General features: G+C 44.9%; 2 protein-coding genes across 4 annotated transcripts in view; one reads left to right on the forward strand and one right to left on the reverse strand.

Annotated features, from left to right (window-relative positions):
- MAPK8 (mitogen-activated protein kinase 8) overlaps positions 1-8,969 on the forward strand; it is a 42,502-nt gene extending 33,533 nt beyond the window's left edge. For 2 of the 3 annotated variants that reach the window (XM_054982532.1, XM_054982533.1), the window contains exons 10-12: positions 1,523-1,586; positions 2,834-2,911; positions 7,503-8,969. In XM_054982532.1, coding sequence (XP_054838507.1) covers positions 1,523-1,586; positions 2,834-2,911; positions 7,503-7,648 — 288 coding nt within the window. In that variant the 3' untranslated portion in view covers positions 7,649-8,969. Of the gene's footprint in view, positions 1-1,522; positions 1,587-2,833; positions 2,912-7,497 lie in introns of all 3 variants that reach the window. The other variant, XM_054982535.1, reaches the window with a different exon arrangement.
- A 6,241-nt stretch (positions 8,970-15,210) lies between these two features.
- ARHGAP22 (Rho GTPase activating protein 22) overlaps positions 15,211-24,004 on the reverse strand; it is a 63,137-nt gene continuing 54,343 nt past the window's right edge. Inside the window, exons 7-10 of the mRNA XM_054983966.1 lie at positions 23,214-23,287; positions 20,886-21,007; positions 18,542-19,382; positions 15,211-15,823 (exon numbers count right to left, since the gene is read on the reverse strand). Of these exons, the coding sequence (XP_054839941.1) occupies positions 15,595-15,823; positions 18,542-19,382; positions 20,886-21,007; positions 23,214-23,287 (1,266 nt within the window). The 3' untranslated portion in view covers positions 15,211-15,594. The remainder of the gene's footprint in view (positions 15,824-18,541; positions 19,383-20,885; positions 21,008-23,213; positions 23,288-24,004) is intronic.

A 24,004-nucleotide genomic window follows, 5' to 3' on the forward strand; every position in this document is an offset into this window, starting at 1 on the left:
TAATTTCTTTAAAAAACTGATCATGTTTAAAAACACAGTATATATACTGTAATTGGCCTCAAGGACAGCTCAGTAGAAAAGACACCACAATCAAACAACCCAAAGGTTTGCCTGTACTGTTTTGTGAACTGATGAAGATTAAATATTTTCCACATTTGCTTTGGAAGACTGTTCCAGAGTGCCGAAGCAGCAGTGGAAAAGGTTCAGTGCCAGGCTGCGAACCAATCTCCTCACCCCGGAGTATTAATAAATCAGGACGTGGCAACTGGAGTTTCCACACAGATTCATAAGGGGAGAGCCATTTCCTAAGGAATGAGGTTCCAGATCAAAAAAATCTTCTGAGGTTAAAATATAGACAGCTAACACAAACAGTAGCTGCCTCAGGCCAGGCTTTGGAGAGGCAGCATAGACACTTCCTAAATAGCAAAGAGTCCAGTGGCACCTTTTAAGACTAACCAACTTTATTGTAGCATAAGCTTTCGAGAGCCACAGCTCTCTTGCATCTGATCTGATACATCTGACGAAGAGAACTGTGTTTCTCGAAAGCTTATGCTACAATAAAGTTAGCTAGTCTTAAAGGTGCTACTGGACTCTTTACTATTTTGCAACTACAGACTAAAACGGCTAACTCCTCTGGATCTACTTCCTAAATAAAAACGGATAGTGTTTAGAGCGTTGAACTAGAATCTGGGAGCCCCAGGATTCAATCTCCACTTTGCCACGGAAACTTGCTGGGTGACCTTGTGCCAGTCACACCCTCTCAGCTTAACCTACCTCACAGGGTTGTTGTAAGGATAAGCTAGAGGAGAAAAAAACACTGTAAGCTGCTTTGGGTCCCCCTTGTGGAGAGAAGGGAAATAGAAATGAAGTCATAACATAAAATAAGAATTGAGGTCACAGGCACACAACGCTTGGCCCCAGCTAATATGTGCAGCTTCCGTGTGAACCAGTTGCAAGACCTGCATTGTTTTCAAGGGCAGCCCCATGTAGACTGTGTTATAGTAGCCCAGTCTAGAAAGTTAGGTCAGCTGAGTCCAGAAAGGGAAATAAACTTCATGTCAAATAGTATTGGAAAAGATCCAGAGGCGTTAGCCATGTTAGTCTGTAGTTGCAAAATAGCAGAGAGTCCAGTCGTACCTTTCAGACTGACCAACTGTATTGTAGCATAAGCTTTCGAGAGCCACAGCTCTCTCCATCAGATGCATCAGTGTTGGAAAAGGCACTGGTTTTTTTCAGTATGAGCGATGGGTCCATCAGGACTTCTCAGCCACAGTTTCACTCCATCTAGAGTAGGCAACACTAACTTCCCCATCAGCATCGCCTCCACCTTTTCAGGATTAAGCGTCAATATTTCCCCTCAGCCACTGGACCGCAGCATCTAGGCACCAACCTAACACGGAAACAGTGGCTTCTGGTGCCAAAAGCAAAAAACCACCTTTGCCAACCTATTGGAACCTGACCCTTCGTTATTCTGAATTTGAGAGGCTCTACCTTTGTTCAGTGTGTTCTGTTCTGTTCCCAGCCTCCTCCAAAGATACCAGACAAGCAATTAGACGAACGAGAGCACACAATAGAAGAATGGAAAGGTGAGAGTAATATTTTCTCTTCTTGATGAGAGTCTAGACACTGCTCTTGATAAAGACTTTGCCGTGTTGAACATGTTGTCTTTAAGATGCTAAAGAGAACTTCGCTCATCATTCCGTAAACCATGTTGGGAATATCGATGCTCAAACTCCTGCCTGTTTGACTCGCTTCCAATTCACCTGCGGTGATTCGGCAGCCAGTTGATCGTCTGCTTGAAACCTGTTCCTTTGCATTCACAGGGACAGGCTACTTGCAGCCATCCGAAGCCGAATCCCAGATGATGAAGAATTAGCTTCTGATCTCTTGCTAGGAAAATTTTGCTCTGCACCCAGAAAAGTTTTTTTGGGGGGGGGGGGGGTTGGGGGGGTTGGGAGGAACCAGGAACAAACTTGCAACTTGATCAGCTGGAAGTCAAGTTCTTCTGATCTCCCATTCTGCAAGCTTTGCTCCACCACCACCACCCCCTGGCTGGCTGAGATGCAGATGTGGGGGTGATTGATCAGAAGCCCAGCCGATAGAATCACAGAATCATAGGGTTGGAAGGTACCTTTAGGGTCATCTAGTCCAACCCCCTGCACAATGCACAATGACGTTGCCTCGTGTTTCCCCACCCCTATCTGTCAGCTTAGGGTGCAGAGAAACGGAGAGAAAACAGCTCTTTCCTCTCTTTTGCATTCCAGAGGTTAAAAGCATTGCTTCTGTCCCCACCCAGCATGGAGAAGGGGGAAGGGAAAGGAGCTCTCTGTTTTACAGAGCAGGTATTAAAAGCATTGCATCTGCCACTGCCCAGCTTGAAAGGGGAGAAAGAAACAAGCTTTTTCTTTCCCTTGTGTAATGCAGAGATCAGAAGCATTGCTTCTTTCCCTGCTCAGCTTAAATGGGAGGGAAACGCTGCCTTTTGCAACTTCCCTGTGCAGTTACTTTCTTGAGTGGCCTGGGTGGATAAGAACTCCCACTCCCCGCTGATCAGGGATCATCTGCGAGCGGGCTTCTTCTGGCTCTAAGGAGCATGTGCAGAAAGAAGCACTGAATAACTCCCCCGAGGAGCGTCATCTTGTTCAGTGCTCAGGCCTGGTGGTGTGAAAGGGGATGCTTCGCTTGACTTGACAGATGTGCTTCATTATCCGCCGCCTGCTTGATCCCCAGAGTAGCATGCCTTCAGAACTGGTCCTTGAGTGTTCAATTAAGACCCCACCTGTGGCTTGTTTGAAGTACTGTGCAAGTCATGCTGACACTAATCTGTTTTCAGAGTTGATTTACAAAGAAGTCATGGACCTGGAAGAGAGAACCAAGAATGGGGTTATACGTGGACAGCCGCCTCCTTTAGGTTGGTTAAATAACAGCTCTGTCGCTCAAGTTAACAGTCGCAAAAGAAATTGTGGGCAAAACTCCTCCGGTCTAACTGAGTTCTTGATCACACTTTCCATGTGGAAGTAGCATGTGGAATTAGATGCATGAGCATATCTAGGTCTCCTGGGATGCCAGGGCAGGGCAGTTGGCACACCAGAGGCGGCATCTCCTCTTGGTGAAAGGCAGGGACAAATGGCTAGGATAGCCTAGGGGGAAAGGAGTTACCCGGCTTCCCTGGCCATCCCTGCCTGGTTATAGGTACCCGCATTTTGTGGGCGTTTACCCAAACCACCTCAGCAATGATGATTCGTCTCTCTTGAGGAAGGAGAATTCTTTATGGAAAGAGAGGGACCAAAGAGGACAGCATGGCACCATCTTCTGTCTTCCAAATCCCATGCCCAGTGACTGAGAGAAGCATGTTCTTGAGGTCCAGACCAAATGCAGATTGATTTCTTCTCCCCTTTCTATGGCAAGGGCCAACATTTACACACACCCCTCACACACACTGGTCACTAGTCATATTTCTGAGGCAGAAGCCAAGGACTAAGGGAGTTTTCTTCCTCCCTTTACCATTCCCTCCCCACTTTCAGCTTCAAAATGGCAGACGAGTTTCCCTTCTCTCCCCTGTGCTGGCAAAGTAGGATCCGTCTGAGAGACAAGTGCACTGGGCTGCCTTCCCTGTCCCTACAGTAGCCACACAAAATGGCGGCCAGCAGCAACTAGAGCCCTCACACCTACTATGAAAGCCCGGATCCCAGAGTTGAAGGTGCTGTAAGTAATTCTTCAGAAGGGATCTGCGAGGCTTCCTGCCCCGTTGATGGTGGCAGGAAGGTGGTTTCTCCTCCGTACCTCACCTCACAATGTGTGTTACTTCTCAGTCTTGGCTCTCATGCACAAGCAGCTCCCTCTTTCCCTGCGAGGTGCAGAGTCAGAGTGGGCAAGAGCCAGCACACCAGGGGACATCCAGCCCTGGAGGCACAAAGATGGTGGAGAGAGATACGGCAGGTCCTAATCTTTCCTCAGCAAGCTGTTGAAAGCAGAGTGGGAAAGCTGTCTTGCCCTCTTTTCCTCAGATGTGTCCCTAGAGGGTGGCATTCTATCAGTTGGTTCAGCATGGGGTTTGACAGAATGTTGAGTGAAACGATTCAGGCTAGAATTGTCCAGACCAGATACAATCCCCAGTGTTGTAGCAGTTCTTCTAAAATAAAATAAAAACTACCATCTTGGCATAACCAGGGGGAAGTGTGAGAAACTGACTGGGTGGGTGGGCAGATTTTCACTCTGGCAAGTACAGTTTGATTCTGCATGCCTGAAACTGTAGCAGGCCGAAGTGAGCAGCGTGTCACTGTCTTTCAAGAGGACCAGAGTTCAGGAGCTTTCTTGACTAGGTGCCTGGAGAGAAACCAGAGGGGTTAGCCGTGTTAGTCTGTAGTAGCAAAACAGAAAAGAGTCCAGTAGCACCCTTAAGACTAACCAACTTTACTGTAGCATAAGCTTTAGAGAATCATAGTTCTCTTTGTCAGATGCGTCAGATGAAGAGAGCTGTGGTTCTCAAAAGCTTATGCTACAGTAAAGTTGGTTAGTCTTAAAGGTGCTACTGGACTCTTTTCTATTTTGAGACAAACCATTCTCTTTCTGCCTAACCTCTGAGTGGTAGGAAATGATCTTGTATGTGTTTCTGGGAGGACAGTATACCAATATGTTAAATCTTTAAAAATGGTCAAAAAGAGGGTGGGGACATAAACCCAAACAAAATTGAATTAAGAACCAAGAATGTTAAAGAGATCCTAATCATTGGGCCAAATATTAAAATTGCTAAGTACAAAACATAAATATATATTCATATACAAAAATATATGTATTTATTGCAGGATAATATAAAAATGATTACAGGCCCCAATATAGCCTCAATCTGCAGGCCAAATATTAAAATCGCTAAATATAGAACATAAATATATATCAATATACAAAATACATGTATTTGTTACAGGATAATACAAAAACCCAATTCAGATTGAAAGGTTCCTGTTTGAGTTTTTTGTATGATTTTAATTTAATTTTTGTATATTTATGCTCTGTATGTAGTTCAGTGTCTTATGTCCCTCCTCCCCCATATATTGTAATGGATATTTAAAAAGTTAAACAGCCTTAACTTTGTCAAGTTTTGAAACCTGGGTAGAACCCTCCTCGGGCTGATCTTGCCTGCGGCCCAAAAAAGAGGTGCTGCTTCGAGTATATTGACTTGCTTCCCCCTGTCACTTCACAGAATGAGAATTTACAGAAAAGCAAAATACACACTTTTATACAAGCGTAGCTGGTTTGTACCTGGGATTTCCAGTTCATGTGCTGCTTCCTCCATGTTGTGACCGTGAAGTTGTCTATTGGGTCATAGCACAAGATGAGGCAGGCAAGTTCAGAGTCTCTTGTTTATCTAGGACACTCTTTTCTGCTAGCCTCTCTTTCGAGCCTCAAAATTACTTCTTAATTATGTCAGGGGATCGGAGATTGAAGCCTGTTGCAAGCTACTCTCTGCGGAGATGTAAAATATCTGGTACTCTTGAAGCTGTGGCTAAGGGAGGGGAGATCCAGCAGTTTAGACGAATAGACAGTTTGGCTGCATTCAGACATCACCCCAGGCTGCATTTAAACCACAAACTCTTCACAACCTAGAGTGTATTACTTGAACGAGTGCTTCCCAGCTCCATTGTGCTCCAGTTCCCTTATGATGTCTGAACACAGGTGCCTCAGTGACTGGGAGTTTTACTCCATACACAGTAGAGGAGGTAGGAAAGATCTGAATGCAGCCACGGGGGAGCAAAATATATGCAGTACAGGTTTCACTATAAATAATGTCTAAACCTACTTGACTACTTCAAGAAGGGTGGGCTCAATGACGGAATGTTGGCTTTGTGTGCAGAAGATCGCAGATCCAGTCCCTGGCATCTCCAGCTTAAAAAAACTCAGGTAGCCAGCCATGTAAAAGACCTCTGCCTGTGACCCTGGCTTGCTGCCAGCAGTCCAAGTAGACGGAGGGGACCTTGACGGGCCGAGCTTCCTGTATCTGTCCATGAAACACAGACAAAACTGGGCTGCCGAAGACCTTAAGCTCTCCGTGGTTGTTGGGAGTATTTCCCCACCACAAACAGATGGCTTCACGACAGCGTACAGGTAGAAGTGGCCTTCTCTTGCAGGTTTTGAGGCCAGCTGAGGACAAGGCGCTGTTCTGGTCCAGAATCTCAGCAGTTACAGCTGTTCCTCTTTGGCCCCGCTGGGCTGTCCGGGAGAGTTGAGCGGGCCGAGGTGTTTATCTCCTTGTCCCTTTTTGCATGTCAAAGTAGGGGAGTACTAGCTTGAGAGCAGGGGTGTCTGAGGTTAATGAGGACCGAAGGAAGTGCCTTTACTCCCGTCCTCATTAGTCCTTGCACCGGAATTCACTCAGCTTCAAAATGGCGTGGGTGCTGAAAAGCCTTTGCGCGTGGTGCGGCAGGAGGGATTAAGATGAGACATACTGAGTTGTTGGGAGATCAAGCAACAACCCAAAGAAAGCGCCACTCCAGGGACAAAAGATCTAAGCCAAGAAAAAATCCCAGAGTTCGCAACAATCAATCTAATAATTGTAAAGTTTTATAAACCTTTTTAGAGTGATGGTTGTTGTGGGTTTTCCGGGCTGTATTGCTGTGGTCTTGGCATTGTAGTTCCTGACGTTTCGCACAACAAAACCCACAACAACCATCGTTCTCCGGCCGTGAAAGCCTTCGACAATACATCTTTTTAGAGTGGTTTATAAAACTTTACAATAGTTTTGTTTATAAAACCAATAAAGGTTTATAAAACTTTACAATAATTAGATTGATTGTTGTGAACTCTGGTTTTTTTTTTCTTGGCTTAGGGAGCTCAAGCAAGCCAATTCCCCTCATCCATCTGTTTTCTAACTGACCACAACTGCCCTTCTAGCTCCTGAAGTATACTTGGTGAATATCTGGTGGTCTTGGAAGGGTGCACAGTTGCTTTTTAAATTGACAGATATTTTCCCACGAATTTGGGAAGTCCGCAAAGTATGCCGAGAATTGCACCTTGTATGCAGTTGGGCTTCCTTGTTGGAAGGAGCGATATAATTCCAAACATAGGCCAGGGATTGTTCGTTTTTTATCACCTTACTGTAGAAAGTGACCGATCTACAGCAGGCAAAAGAGCTTGAGAGCGAGCCTGTCCACAGCGTTCAGAAATAGCACATCACTAATCCTGCAAATTGTCTTGCATAGTTAATTGGAAAACATTTTGAGCAAGTACCAAGCCGTTAAAATAATGTAAATGTTGCCTTAAGAAACATTGCATTGGTCATTCTAGAGGGCAAAATATTCCATGCGACTTTTCTTTTTCCTGGGGGAGCGGGGCAGGGTCACGTTTAGTTCTCTTCAGCTAATGGGACATGTGAGCAGGATTAAATTTAATCAGCAGTTCATGAGTTGGGACCCTTATCGGCCAGTACAAAATGCCTGATCGGTGTCAGGCCTGCGGAATGCCGATCTCTCTGTTGCTGACTTGGTCCTCTGTTTCTCATAGCGCAGGTGCAGCAGTGATCAATGGCTGTCGGCACCCATCTTCATCATCCTCTGTCAATGACGTGTCTTCGATGTCTACTGACCCAACGTTGGCTTCTGATACAGACAGCAGTCTAGAAACATCCACAGGCCCTCTGGGTTGCTGTAGATGACTACTAGAGGAATTGGGGGGTGGGACGGGGGGGTTGTCTTAGTTACATAAATAAGTGGTGGTATTTTGGAGAGTTCCAAAGTAATTGTGGGATTCATTTCAGAGTGCTAATTTTAAACTGTAAGTTGTGTTACAAGCAAGCCACAGTGCTTTCCTGTAATTAAGTGTACAGTATTAATTTTTATCATGGGTTTTAAAATCTGCATATGTTTTACTACTGTAAGGCTGACCTTATTTTTTTAAATTGCATTTGTAAGACTTGCTTTATTCAATGTCATGTTCAGTCTGTTACGTCACAACTTTATTTATGGGTTTTTTTTAGACTTTTCAGAACTGTTTTTGTTAGGGTATCTGTCTATGTTTACAGACCCTTTTCAACCCGTAAGCTTAAATCCTTTCTTTCTAGCCATGTGGCTAATTATAACTCCAGGGACAAGAGCTCTGAGCACAGAAGATTCTTGTGGTGTAATGGGAACATTATGAAAGCCTTGGCAGCGTTGCGTCAGGGAGCGAGCCATCCCTTGTGTCCAAAGAAGCTGGCCCAGCCTATCCGATGCAGCTTCTGTTCACCTGAAGCAAGAAGGCGACGCTTGATCAAACACACAATCTTGCCAGACAAATAAGCTGTTTCTGCAAGTTGCCGTTTGCCTGCCTCTTCACCTTCTCCCCCAATTAAACCAATCAGTCGTGCGAATCCGTATTTCCCACATCCTACACAAGTCTGCAAAGTTCTCATTTCTCTGCCGGTTCTTCTGTATGCAGACTAGTATATTTCTTTTTCCTCAAGCACTTTTCCCACCCAAAGGCTCGTGTGGTCTTCAGTTCCGTAGCTGATGCCTGCTCCTGCCGTGGAGTCCATCATACCGGTCATTTCTTACCCTCTTAAATCAACAGAGCTGAAATTCCAAACGCTGACCCCGGATTACCCTGAAGCCACGAGAACGGAATAGTTTTCAGCCCTGAGATCTCCCGTTTTCTACGAGCTCACTTTTTTTTAAAACAAAAAAAGAGTAATAACGAACTGTGTAGAAATGTTAAATAGTAATGTAAAATGGTGCTGCTCTTCACCAAAATATATTAACTGTTTACAAATGTATATTATTGAATGATTTTGCGCAGCTCCCCTGTGTATGAGTAAAACAATCATGGAGAATTTTATGTCCTTGAAAAATGCATTTTTTTTTAATTTAGGCTGTACCGATTGCCTTGTGTAGATAAAAGTATTTTGTGTAGTGAATATAAATGTGAACAAAACTGTACGTCAGTGCTGACTATAGAAATGAACATTAAATGAAATAGCACAAGCATCTGGTTGAACACAACTATGAAGCCTGAGAGAATTGATGTTTCATTTCCTGAAAATGTCACCCTGAAACTCTTCTGTGTTTTTCTGGCTAGATGTAAGGATTTTTTTTTTAAATTCAGAAGGGCACCCCTTTCAAAATATATTTTGTAGTGCTGGTAGCTGTAGGAAAAGCAGCAGTGTTTGATAAAACGTGGCCTATATCATTGTTTAGTAAACTGAAAAATGGCAGTGCCTGTGCGTGAGGTTTCTATACCTTTGCATTGGCATGGTCAGGTCATCAGACCGGGAACAAAAGAAGTTGAGAAATAGGTGCATGCATATAAGCACTAAATTATAAATCTGATAACTTCTCAATGAAGTACATAAATATCATTTAATAGACGGGAGTAATAAAACGATAAAACTCTCATGTTGTCGGTCAGAAGAGAAAAGAACAAGCATAGCTGACTTCATACATGATCAACCATATAAAAAGGTTTCTAAAAGATACGGTTGGTCCCTGTGTTGAAAATGCATGTAAAACATCAATAGTGTAAATTGTGCGTATCTTGTTGGGCCATGTGAAAGGGTGTTCTTTTAAAGCTTAATTTATGAGTAACCTAAAAATATAAATGAAATAATTTTTAGTTATTTGTATAAAGCTTTAAAATGTTGCACCAACCATAACTTCATTAATCTATTTGCTTGGTGTTTTGGAACTTTTAGGGGTTTACGCTCTTTACTGCTTTACTATACTGCTGGATACAGCTTTGCTGAAACTCCCTTCGTCTTTTTTCATCTGACTGACAGCATGAGAGTTTATATAATTATCACATGGAAGAAAAGAAAACCTTTGGCACTCATAAATTCATCCTTCTCTAGCAGCAGAATTCTCCATCTCTCTATCTTCACTAAATAGACGGCATTCAAGGACTAAGTGAGACAAAGTGTCTACCCTCCTGTATTACAAAAAGGAATTCCTATAAATCAACCTTTTAATTCGGAGGATGGTATGGTATTCAGTCTGGCAGTCAAAAAATACTGCAATATCTAGAAGTTACATTCCAGGAGGGTTACTGGAGGTTCTAGTCCAGGGGTGGCCAAACTTGCTTAATCTAAGAGCCACATAGAATAAACATCAGATGTTTGAGAGCTGCAAGGCATGAATTGAAGTGACTTCAGTTGAAGTGGTGGGTTTCAGGGAGTGTCCTGGAAGTGACTTCACAGGAAGGGGTGGGGTTTAGGTACAGTATTCTGGAAGTGACATCATTGGAAGGGGTGGAGCTTGGGAACAGCCATCACCTGACCTTTGGCTTGGAAGTGACATGACAAAAGTGATGTTGCATCCTTGCTAGGCTTCACCCCCAAAATCCCCAGGTATTTTCTGAGTCAGACCTGGCAACGCCAACATTTTTACTGAAAATATGAAAGACATGGAAAGAAAGAATGAAGGAAAATAGGGAAAGGGAGGGAAAGACATGGAAGGAAATAAACTAGACTCATAAAATGTATGGCCACGGTAATACTCGGAGACCTCCGGAAGCCACACAATATGTCTAGAGCCACATGTGGCTCCCGATCTGCAGTTTGGCCACTCCTGTTCTAGTCAATAGTAGGAAAGAGCACACCCTGTTAGCGCGCAGATTTGTACTTTTAATCCAAGCTCTAATAGCTGCTTTTTAGCCTGTGGCAAAGCTATTTTTCCATTCATCGATAAGAAGAACGCAGAAGCAAAACCTAACTGTTCTAGTCTTTAATCAGGCAATCTCCTCCAATTGCCCTGAAAAGAATCTTCTGGTAATCTAAAAAGGAGTTTAGATCTACAGTTAAAAAGAATCTTAATCTGAAATCTGAAAGTATCTAACCAAGCTTCTAATGCAGAGATTACAAATTCTTGCTGGATAGCTATACCCAATATGCATTTAGGCAATCCAGTTATTTTTCTCAAGAATTTTAGAAGAAAAGAATCAATGGCTTCTGAAATCCTGTCTTTCCTAACTCCAGAACCATAAAGAATCATTTGGTTAATTTTTCCCAAGAAGGTTCTGATGGCTGTCAGATAATACCTTCCAACAGTGTGGGGAAAAGCACAAAAAAGCATTTAAATACGATTATATCTTCTGGAAGAAAAGTACAATTTCGTCACTGCAGTCATCGCCACCTCATAGCTCTTCCAGTGGGCTCTATAGCACCCTCTGTCAGATTCATTCCAAGTTTCTGCCAACGCTGCCCTAAACATCTGACCCTTTACATAATAAATGGACATGCTGGATTCTACCTCGAGGGAGGGAAATAATGCCAAGTGAGCAACCCTGTCCGTTTCCAGGAACTTTGTATCCCAAACTCCCACTGTGCGATCCTACCATTTGGTATCCTAAAATCTCCTAGAGTATTCCTGTGTCCAATAGGATCCACGAGTCTCTAAGGGCAGGCTATTTTAGTCAGCTCCCCTGTCCTTGCAGAGAGTTGGTGCCTCATTCACCCGTACCTTCAGGAGGTATCAGCTGGACCAAATCACAGGCTGAGAATCCAACCCCCAAATCAGACCACTCTCCAAAGACTTGGTGCCAAAAAATCAATCCAGGGTATATTGACTGTTCATGAGATGAACCCATCCCAGTTTAGACAAGTCCCATGGTAACCAGAAAGAACATAAAATGTGGAGCCAGCCCGAACAAAGCTCCCTCAGTGTAACCATCAATTTGATGTCTACAGTGCCCTTATCTCTCTCTCTCTGTGTTGCATCCTTTCCTGGCCAAGCTAAAATTGTACACATCTTGGGGCAAGGACTTTTTTGGGCTGATACCGTGCAAAAATTAATGTACTTGTGTGCATATACATACACACATGTATGTGTATAATGTAAGCACTGATCTAAAAGAAACATTTGCAAAGCTTTCCTTCCTTGGTTGTCTGACAGAAATTTGTACTTACTGTAGGAGACTGGAGGTACCGCAAACATCATGGGGAATATGTTTAGCAGGCAAACATACAGATTTTGGCAGCCGTGGTCAATAGCGAGCCAAGCCTCTGATCTTGCCTGGCAACCGTTTGGCTCAAGCTGCCTGCCAAACAGTTTTGCAGCTGTGTAGTGGTAGAGTTTGATTTCCTTATGCCCTGCAGCCACTTTTTAATCTCTGCAGTTGGTGAAATCGATTTTCTCCAGGGTCATAGATGGTTGGCTGAAATAATTGAATGAAATGGGGAAAGGAACTGTGACTCCCATAAAGCTGTGCGAAAACAAGCATGTGTGAAATAACACGAACTTTAAACACTGACCAGTAAGACCTTTTAACAAACTGCACATATTTATTAATGACTTACTGGGCTTGTTCACTATGTGCTGTGGAACAATATACAGTGACAACCGATCTGGGGGATAGGAAACAAGGGCTTCCATCGGGTTGTATGAGCATGCGCATGTGTGAAATGCTGTTGATTCCACAGCACTGTACTGTACTGTAAAAACAAACGGCAACCCAATGAACAGGCTTGAGCTGGTTGTGAAGAGCTGAAGTACCAATGGAAAAACTATTCCCTTCTCACAGCCGGTGAGCATGATGTGAGCATGATGTGTCAAAGGAAAACTTGATTCTCTTCTCATAGCTAGTGAGCATCCCTATAGGAGTTGAAACACGTGGGTAGTTCAAAGCCTGGTTTTGTTAACTTGCCTAAGCAAGAACCTGATCTAATATAAATGTCTAAACTCATAATAATCTCTATGGGGGAAAAACTCCCAGTCCACTGCCATTGACTTCTATTGAAGTCAATGAGCAGTAGTGGACATGCATGCTGCTCAATGTTTTTATCAGTGACTTGGATGAAGGGGGAATAGCACACACGAGGCTTCATTTCACAGTGCCAACAAACCCAGGGAACTGTTGATAAATGTATCCGTTAATTATTTCCTCGTAATCTCTTTTGACCCATTTTTGGAATGGAGTAAACTTTCCATGTAGCTTGCGAGCAACAGAGTTATGGCAGCAGTTCCAATAACTTGGGTCCATGTACGTTCTCAAGGGCCACATAATCATGGCTGTGATTCTAACCTGCTTGTCTTGCTACAGCTTCCAACAGGGCTTTTTTTCTGGGAAAAAAGGTGGTGGAACTCAGTGGGTTGCCCTCAGGGAAAATGGTCACATGGCCGGTGGCCCTGCCCCCCTGATCTCCAGACAGAGGGGAGTTGAGATTGCCCTCCGCGCCGCTCAGAGGCACGGAGAGCAATCTCAACTCCCCTCTGTCTGGAGATAAGGGGGCGGGGCCACCGGCCATGTGACCATTTTCAAGAGGTTCCGGAACTCTGTTCCACCGCGTTCCAGCTGAAAAAAAGCCCTGGCTTCCAATATGTTATTCCAGTGTCCTAGAAAGTGGAGGCATACTGTAACGTGGGGGAAAGTTGTGTTCATGCACTCTCCTGGTCTGGTCCGTATTATTCATAAGGCTGACTAGGCCGAAGCCTAAGGGCCCCGCAGGGACTAGGGGCCCATCCATTTTTTTTGCTGAGGCACACCATCACATAAATTGCAATTAATTGATTCTCTTATATAACCTCTATTAATAAGATAATTAACTGCTTCCTTATTGAAGTGAAACAAATGGTCTCATATGAAAACAATTATCCATGTATTATATATTTTTAATAAATAATAATTCTATTCACTTCAAAATGTTACAGTATTGAACAATTATATCCCCAAAATGTGCTTCCTGAAGAGTTCTACTTGCACAATAAAAATATTTTTAAAATTGGGAATAGAACTCTTCAGGAGACCCGCAAAATGGATATAGGGCTATGTACTGCGGTCTAGAACCTACCTTACCAGGGTCAGGCTGTCAGCTGTAGTTGGGTGAAAGCCTGAAGTGCAGGAGGGGGCCCCAAATACCTGAAAGCCTAGGGGCCTGGCCATGGGTTAATACAGCCCTGCTCGCTGTCACCGAATATGCAATCCATTGGGAAAAGTTGAGTTGATAATATTTAGAAATTGTAATATGCATATCCCGGATGTATATATTATAGTGTCAATTATATAGCAATAAGGTTTTTTTAAAAGCCTACTGGGTCTGGGCTCATGCTGTGGAACTCTGCCTGCTAGTTTGCTACTTCCTGGTCACACAGTGTGTTCTTCTAGAGCGCTAGGCTTTTCAAAGACCGCATGCCAATACTTCACCATGCCCAGCCACTATTTCTCATGCCCATTCAATAGCTCTCAGCTGCTGGTCACCTCTTCTGTGTCTTGCAGTGAGGGTGGGATTTCCTGTTTCTGAAGTTCAGCATCTACCACATATTAATCTGATGACCTGGGCAGAGAAGAAAGAAATGGAAAAACAGATGCCAAGCAGCACCCAGGGGTGACCAGCAGGTGGCAATCTAGCCCTGTTATGAGCCCAGAGACACCACAGAGCTGCAGTGAGAAAGATACTGAGAGCTAAACCATACGAGACAAATTACACGAGGATGCTCAAGTGAAGGGAGATGCAATGTTAGCCAGAAAGAGTAGTTTGAATTGACAGAGCCTTAGGGGTTAATGATTGACAGAGCCTTAGGGAAGGCAAAGAGGAAATTAACAAACCCTTTGAGGAGTGATCTTTGCCAGCTCTGTAGAGAGGTGAAATTTAAACTATGCTTCCCAGCTAACGTGTCTCCCTTCACTTGAGCATTCTCGTGTAGTTTGTCTCATGTGGTTTAGCTCTGAGCTGCTGTTGGAAAGGCAGCTAGGGACTCCAAGTGCACATTCACCCAGAGAGACACACTGAAACTTACTTGCATTTCACGTACCCTGATAACTGAAGAGCCCATCTCAGACTCATGGCATCTCTAGGGCAAATTTTCTTAAAGGGAGCAGGGCTGGAAAAGATCCTTCCTAGAGGCCTTGAAGAATCCTCCTGCTGGAGCATATTGACACTGTACAAGATATGGTCATTGTGCAGCAGCCTTATGCCAACCGCATCTTTTCTAGCAGGACATGTGCTTCTTTCGCATTAAAGTCCCTGGCAGAAAGGGAGAAGAAGCTTTGCTCCGTTCCTACGCCTCCATGTGGAAGAACGTCTTCCCAGCTCCCAAATTATACATCCAGAGTCTGCAAGCAAATAAATCAGGCAGAGCACTGTCCCGCCCCCACCAAACACAATTCCAGGCGGAAATGCAATAGGATCAACACAGAGAAATTTGTGTTTCAGCCAATCATCTTGAGGGATTCCTTGCTCGTGACAACAGATAACGGTCCGTGCAAGGCCTATTGCCAACGACCCAAGAACAAGTTACACACAAAAAGTTTCTAGTTCGTTTTAATTTAACAGATCAGCTAAATGTTGTGGCCAACAATATTGTGCCTTCCAACTGGAGAAGCCTGTGTATGCCTTCCGTGGAGGTTTGCCCTGACTCAGATCAGGCACTTTGCAGCTGTGCCCACTACCACATTCAAAGAAATGGCACTAAAATACAAACACAACCATGTCTGATGAATGAGCCTGCTTCTGTTTGAAACAAGAAGCTTATCTCCACCTCTTCCTCAGCAATTTCTGTCTCCAGTTTCCCTGATAGCTTCATAAACCTGTAGAATAGCAAAGGTCTTTGCATACCATGGAAGCATTCTCTTAGGTATACATTCTGCTAGAATGAAGTGGAAGGGTCGGGCGGGGCAGAGTCTTCCTTGCTGCCTATCTTACTTTGGTGCTTTGGCTGCTGGGCTCTCTGTAGTTAAATTTGCTAATGTTGCAAAAAAATCTTCCATCTCTTTCTGCAGGAGTTGATTTCTCTTGCCTGCATCTTCACAGGCTCGCTCAGAGTTCCTCAGTTTGATCTCCAACATCATGTATTTCTTCTTCTCTTGATCTAGTTCTTCTTCTAACTTCACCACCAGCTTCCTCAGTTCTGTGCTTGTTTCTTCAATCCTTAAAGTCAAGAAACAACATAAAATGGTTGCAACGAAGAAACCGTCCTACTGAGTGGTTAGTTGTGGCCTGCTACAAAGCATCTGGAGAAACTAGATCCAGAGGAGTTAGCTGTGTTAGTCTGTAGTAGCAAAATAGAAAAGAGTCCAGTAGCACCTTTAAGACTAACCAACTTTACTGTAGCATAAGCTTTCGAGAAACACAGTTCTCTTCATCAGAGAAGAGGGGTCTGCAAGTGTTGCATCTGATGAAGAGAACTGTGTTTCTCGAAAGCTTATGCTACAGTAAAGTTGGTTAGTCTTAAAGGTACTACTGGACTCTTTTCTATTTTGGAGAAACTAGAACGACCATCTTGATTCCATTCATACTTCTCATTTGACTAACGGTCAGACCTATCAGGCTTTATACGGTACTCTAGAAAATGACCGCCGGAGGGCCATGCTGGGCCTTCTCACCACTGCGCCGGGGCTTCTCGGTGGCCGTGCTGCCGCGCTGTGCCTTCCTGCAGCCACGCCGCCTTCCTTAAGGCCTCCACGACAAGTCATGTTGCCAACAACTCACTTTTTATCCCCGTGGAGGGGACTGCAAGTATGCCTGTGCGGGGATAAAAAGTGAGTCATCGCCAGTACAGCTTATCTTTCATATAGTAGTATTTACTCAAATTCAAGACTAGGCTTTTTCCAGATATGACATCAAAAATAAGTGGGAGCCATCTTAAATTTGAATACAAGTTACAATTATGTCCAGTCATAAAAATCTTTTTGAGTATAATATGGGGGGCAGAATTGTCTTACATTCAGTGTCATCTTCCTTTCAAGTATGTATGGTCATAGGCAGACCTCGGAGCTGACCAGGAACCTACAGATCTAGGCAATGCACCTTAACTATTTTGAACTTCATTCTGAAAATGGGAGTTAAGAGTTCAGCTGCTCACTTCAGATTTAGGTTGCCAATCTCCAGGTGGGGCCTGGTGTTCTCCTGGGATTCCAACTGTTCTCCAGATGACAGAGATCTCCTCCCCTGAAGAAAATGGGAGGTGGACTCTATGGTATGACAGCCCCACTGAGCTCCTTCCCCTCTCCAAACTCCATCATGCCCAGGCACTGTCCTCAAATCATCAGGAATTTCGCAAGCTGGAGCTGACAACTCTGTCTCATTGCTGCTGATGCAGACAGAGGGGAGGGGAACAATGAAGGACTTTGGGAGGATATTCATGAGGGCAGCGTAGGCTCATCCACATAGCCTGGCAAAGACACGTTTGATTTTCTAGATTTCTGTCAGCCTATTTCTGACTGCACTCACCACTCTTCCAAGGAAGCTCACTGGGTGACCTTGAGCCAGTCACACATTTACCTCACGGAGCTGTGAGGATAAAATGGAGGACAGGAGAATATAATAATAATAATAGTTGATTTATATACTGCCCTTCAGGACAACTTAACACCCGCTAGGAGCGGTATACAAAGTATGTTATTATTATCCCCACTACAATCACCCTGTGAGATGGGTGGGGCTGACCCAAGGTCACCCAGCTGGCTTCAAGTAGAGGAATGGGGAATCAAATCCAGTTGTCCAGATTAGAGTCCTGCCGCTCTTAACCACTACACCAACTTGGTTCTCTGGCGCATGATGTCAACTGTTTTGAGTCCCCATTGTGGAGAAAGGCAGGGTACAAATTAAATATAAATATAGCTGATGATAACCTTGACTTGTATAGCCCAGGTGAGCCTGATCTTCTGAGCCTGATCTCAGAAGCTACGCAGGGTTGGCCTTGGTTAGTAATTGGATGGGAGACCTCCAACAAAGACCAGGGTTGCAGAGGCAGGCAATGGCAAACCACCTCTGTTGGTCTCTTGCCATGAAAACTCCACCAGGGGGCACCATAAGTCAACTCTGACTTGAGGGCACTCTCCACCATAGCTGATGATGGGGGGCAGAAAAAGGTGCGTTGGTTGGTGGTTGGGAAGATGAGAAGGAAAAAGGAAAAAGTGAGTTTATTGGAGTTGTCATGGGGAAGGAAAGAGGACATTGTGTGGGGAAGGGGATACAGAGAGAAATGAAGTGCCCCCTGTGAGTCTTTGTATGTTCCCTACCAAGCAGCTGGGCCAGAGGTTTCCCAGGAAGAGGATGCTAAGGGAGCAAAGTAGGGAAAGCTGAGATGGAAGCAAGTCAAGAGAGGACTGGGAAGTGAAAAGGAACCTGGAACAAATTAAGCTGAGTGGCTCCTGCTGCACTACAAGCCAACACTGCAGTTCCACTCAGCTGAGTGGGGGGCCAACAGGAGATGTTGGCTCACCCACACCGTCACCCCCAAAACTGGCAACAGTGCAAGAGGAGACAGTTGGTAAGTTGACGCCGATTGCCATGGCTGATGAGGGGTCTGGACCAAGCAGTCCGTGAGGCTTAGGCAGAGTTGCTAGAGTTTGACTCTGTATGTTAAATGGCCAGTCAGCACTGAGGCAGATAGAGGTAGGTTGTCTGGTGGAAGGGAAAGAGAGATGGAAGTAGAAAAAGAGAGATTGTGGGAGCGAAGAAATCATTGGGGAGGGGAAATGAGATGCCACCTGCAAGTCTTTGCAGGCCCCCTGCTTCTCTAATTCAAAGGTGATGTTCCTAGCTCGAAGGAAAGACTGAAACAGGCCTCTCTAGCTCTTCGCCGCGAGTGGTAACGGCTGGCCTCCCCCACCTCTCTTTCTCTGCCCTCCAGAGCCAGCTTACCTTCTAATACTGGCCTCATACTCGATCTTTTGTTTGCTCAGCTCTGCCTTCAGCTCCACCACGAGGCTCTGCAGGGCTCCCGAGCAGGCAACGGAGTCCCTAGAAGCAGCTGCCAGGCTCTTGGGTTCACTGCTGCTGCTGCTGAAGCGGGCATCGGACCACTCAGTGCTGGTCTCCAAGTAGCCAACGCTGTGTGGCAAGGAGCTGCGTGCGGCCCACTCCATCTGAAGGAAGCTCAGAGCAGAGGAGTCGCTTGCCCTGCAGGCGGCACAGCTGCTGACAGACTCCCCGGCCAGAGAGCCTTCCCCGGAGGCACCGATGTTGAGAGGGAGATTGGCAGCAGGGACGTTGTCATAGGTGGAAAGTCTATGGGAGGAACTGGAGTCCCTGATCCGCCCTCTCGAGGGTGCCCTTCGGTGACTTTGAAGAGGATACAATCCATTCCGAAGCCAATTCCCATTAGAAGGTAAACTGGGGCTATCCACAGAAGAGCTGCCCTCTTTGGGACTGAGTGACGGATTCCCAGGCTGACGGAAGAAGTGTCTCCCGGTGGATAAAGTCTGCCGTCTTGTGCCAGGACTTGCGGCAGCTGGACTGTGGCTTCCTTGGCTCAGAGGCTCCTGGGTGGAAGGCTGGACTGAGGAAGGAGTCCCCATTGAAGACAAACAAACAGGGCCTGAAATGTGGTTTTCCCATTGGCCCCCTCCTCTGCCCTCCTTCGAGACCCAGTCAGAGGCAGGAGGGTCCGCTGGAACTCCTGATCCTTCTGCTGAAGAGGCACCAAAGATCTGTTGGTGCTCACTGATCAAAACAGTCATCAAGTGTTGAATGTGGGAAGTCCCTGAGTGAAAAAACAGGAAGCAAGTCAGGAGAGAAGGTAGCAATTCACAGTCACTCTACACGTTGCTTCCTTTACGAGTTCTGCATGGAGCCAAGCCATGCTCTGCGCAGACATGCATCACCTCAGGAATTGGCTTCTATTTTTTTTGGAAAAAAAACCAGCATGCAAATGGCCTCAGAAAGCTACTGCCAGGGTGTGAGCAGTCAGCCTAGCCACCATTTTTACACCATTTTTATGATATAAAAATAATAAGCCCCTTGAATTTGATGGCAGATGAGCAAAGCATTGCCGAGTCCCACCCAGGAGAATGAGTCATGCATGGAATATGTATGCAAAGCTGAGGGATTGGGCGTGATTGGCTCCTGTCCCTTCCACGCTGCAGAATATGCTATCTTGACAAAAAGGGTATTTGCAAGTTGCCACCCCGTGCATTCCAATCACCCCTCCTTCCATTGATTAAATCCTATCATATGATCTAGGGACATCAATCAGCTCTTATAAGTTTGCAACTTCATTCTGGGAACACCTAATCAAATCTCTAAATTTATTAGGAAAGCTTGGGGAACATTTAATTAACTGTTGTTTCTTTGTAAAGCACCAGGAGTAACCAATCTAATTCCTTTGTCACACCCTGGTAGCACCAATCGAAGGTACTCAAACCTTTGTTATTCCCGGGAGGTGACCTTTAAGGTCTTTGTCCTAACAGCCAAGGGAGCTTCCCGCCTCAGGGCTTGATTTGCCCTATAAGAACCCCGGGCTTTGCCCCTCCCAAATTGTGCCTGCTTCTTTGGATCCAAGTGCTGTACCTTAGGGTCTCCTTCCATAAGCCTCTCCTGGTTGAGAACGCTAGCTGTTTGAATCCCTCTTCCCGCTGGACTACTCTGCTTTCTGGATGGGTAATTATCCCCCGAAAATCCCTCAAATTCCAATTATTGTATGGGACATTTGTAGGGCCACCCAGTTCATGTTTCACTCCTCAAGAAAGAGTGCAATCTAAGTTTTTAAGGACAATTTTACAGGTTCCAAGATGTGTGTCTATTGCTAGGGTAAGACTGGAGATAGGTAGCATTAGAGTTGAAGCATGGGTGTGTATATCATCTATATACATGTGGCTGAAGGGTCATTTTAATTCTCAGTGTTTATTTTCATTTATAAACAGAGATAATTTCCAATCTAATTGGTTAATTCCATTCAAAGCCATTTGCTAGAATTGGTTTTTCTCCTCACATCGTCCAATCCTGCAGCTACGATCAGGCAAAGAGACGAGTTAAACGGAGGATTGAGGATATAGAACTGATATTCCTAGCCTACAAAATAAGTCTGTACGGTCAAATTTTCAAAATATTGTGAAGCCGGTGGTTCATTTAACATCCTTAGAAATAAACGGCTTCAAAAATAGCATTCAATAGCGATGCCAGGATGTGTGGAAACGACCAATGTCCCCTCACATCCTGGAGCTGCTGGGCACTCAAAATTCGCAGCAGAGGAACATAGCATGCCTACCTTCCATTATAGTTACTGGGTCTTCTATCGGGGGACGGAGGATATTCGGACCAAACACGGTAGCCAGGTTCTGGACACTCATCTTGTTAAAACTGGAGTGAGACTGAACTTCATCAAGAAATCTTGAAAAGCCCCCACCAAAGAGAAGAAAAAAGGCAGAAAAATAAGAGGTCTCCTTATCCCCAATTCCTCCCACAGAAAGAGGGACCAGAGTATAATTGTCTTGGCTCAGAAGTCCCAGCTTTGCTTTCCTTCCAGCTCAATGAAATACTGGACAGGTTTTTTTAAAAACTGGCAGAGGAGGAGGAGATGACAGATAGTATCTTCCATATCAAACATTATTTATTTGTTTGTTTTTATTTTTATTCCGCCCTCCCCACACAGGCAGGCTCAGGGCAGATTACACTCAAATAAAACAGCGCAATATAATTTACCCTTTAAAATAATTTAAAATGACAATAACAAACAGTTATTGAGCTGTACTCAATAGGATAACAAACAGTCCAATATAAATATTTAAAAGAATATAAAATAGCAGCACTCAACCAGTAGGAGGCAATCAATCTACTGCTTACTATCACATAAAAAGACTAGATGGTGGATTTCCTCTGTTCTATTCTGTTTGGCCTGGCCCAGCCTCAACCATATGCCTGGCGGAACATCTCCGTCTTACAGGCCCAGCGGAAGGAGAGTAAATCCTGCTGGGCCCTGGTCTCATCAGACAGAGAGTTCCACCAGGTTGGAGGCCCTGGCTCTGGTCAAGGCTAGGTGGACCTTCCTGGGGCCAGGGACCACCAATAGTCATTTATCCCTTGATCGGAGCGTCCTCTGAGGCACATACGGGGAGAGGCAGTCCTGCACATTAGTTGGTATTTTTTCTTCACCACATGTTGATTAATAAAAAAATCAATTAAAGTGTTCCTGATCATTTCTAGAGCAAGTGTTTTAGAATCTTAGAGCCAAACTACAAGTGACACCTGACCCTAGTTGGACACTTGTCAGCTTCCCTCAAATTCTGATGGGAAATGTAGGCGTCCTGGTCTCGCAGCTTGGCTCTCTGACTGCTGCCCAATGGACTTTTCAACTGTCACTTGTCCAACATTCTGCCAAGCTGTGTACATTTCCCATCAAAACTTGAGGGAAGCTGACAAGTGTCCAACTAGTGTCAGGCGCCACTTGTAGTCTGGCCCTTAGAGTGGATTAAAGGGTGTAATAGAGAAGAAGAGAGCAGTCAAAGGCTGGAATGCAACCTCCTTTCGAATGCCACTTGCTTGGGGTTTATCGCAGGGGTATGATGGTTGTTGTTTTTAAAAAATATCTGGTTGCCACTGTAGAAAATGGAATGCTAGACTAGATGGGCATCAAGGTCATACTTTGCTTAAGGTGCCAGAAAACCTTGGGCCAACCCCAGATGGGTCACTGTACTAAGTAAATTTGGACTTCTGGGCCACCATACCAAAAAGGCTGGGAACCACTGGTGTAATTGACAGGAACACTGGAAAAATACACAACTATAGGTTGGATCCGACCAGCTTTTCCACTGGTGAAAAAGGGAGGAAGGAGTTTGACGACCCAAAATGGCTATGCTGGGCATTATGGGGTCTGCATGGAGACAACCCATGAGGGATAGTAACAACAACAACAACAACATTCAATTTATATACCGCCCTTCAGGATGACTTTAACACACACTCAGAGCGGTTTACAAAGTATGCCATTATTATCCCCACAACAAAACACCCTGTGAGGTGGGTGGGGCTGAGAGAGCTCCAGAGAGCTGTGACTAGCCCAAGGTCACCCAGCTGGCTTCAAGTGGAGGAGTGGGGAGTTATAATAAATAGGGGACCTGAGGAACACTGAATTTTAAAAGCTTGCTGGATCCTACTCATAATGTTTGACCCGAGCTGAGTTTCTTCCTCTGAAATGGCTTAGCTAACTGGGGATAAGTATTTTTAGAATTTCAAATATGGAATGTTTGAAACTGTAGATTTTTTTTCCAGTTAGTTGACTTCAGATCTAGCCAAGTGCAGAAGTTTTCCATGAAGGTGGGAAGTGGAAATGCTGAAGCCCCCCTCACTCCAGGAGCAGAGAGGATGCTATAATCAAAGCGTGTCCAATTCCATGTGAATCTATAACATTTGCTAGGCCTCATCGTATCTAAAATGGATCTGCTGTAAGGCTACTTCCCATGAGGGAACGGTGAGATTCAGATATGACAAAAGAATGTAGCACAAATCAGGTCTCAACAAGTTATGTGCTGCCATGGGTCAGAGACAAAGGCCGTTCCTTTGGTCAGCATTTCCCTGAGCATTCCGCAGCATGACTTACTTGCAGATATACTTGAGGAGGTTGTAGTTGGCCTGTGGAAGATTTTTTACCTGCCTTGCCAGTTCCTGGGTGCCCTGAAAGAAGAGACAGCAGTGGCATGAACAGAAGGCCCCACATACCATTTGCCAATATATAGCCAAACACTCTGAGGCAGACATCACAATGCTGTGCTTTCCGTGGTCATAGATCCAGAGGAGTTAGCTGTGTTAGTCTGTAGTAGCAAAATAGTAAAGAGTCCAGTAGCACCTTAAAGACTAACCAACTTTAAAGACTGACCGACTTTATTGTAGCATAAGCTTTCGAGAATCACAGTTCTCTTCTGACAAAGAGAACTGGTGATTCCCAAAAGCTTACGCTACAATAAAGTTGGTTAGTCTTTAAGGTGCTACTGGACTCTTTCCTATCACGGTGCTGGTTACCTAGTCACTGCCCCCCCCCACAAATTCTGCCTGGATGGGGGACCAGCCCATATCTATCTTATGTGCCATGTGAATCCTATCCTGCCTCTTGGAATGGTCTCCTTCCTGGTTCCCAACAGCTATGGTTCATTCTTCTCCACTGGCCTGCACAAACTACTCTGCACAAACGAAGCAGATTGCCACCTCAGGGTAGGAGAGACGCACCCTAGGGTCACTCTCTCTAGGGATCTGATGTGGGTTGGTCAATCAGCTGTCCTATAGAAGTGCCCCCCCCCGCCAGCTGTCCTACCTGTGTAATAAAGAAAATACTAGAAAGGCACCAGATACCCCCCAAGGCTCACTCTCCTCCTCCAAAGGGAACCTTCAAAGGTA

This window comes from Eublepharis macularius, chromosome 6 (assembly GCF_028583425.1).
Source record: "Eublepharis macularius isolate TG4126 chromosome 6, MPM_Emac_v1.0, whole genome shotgun sequence".
NCBI lineage: Eukaryota > Metazoa > Chordata > Lepidosauria > Squamata > Eublepharidae > Eublepharis > Eublepharis macularius.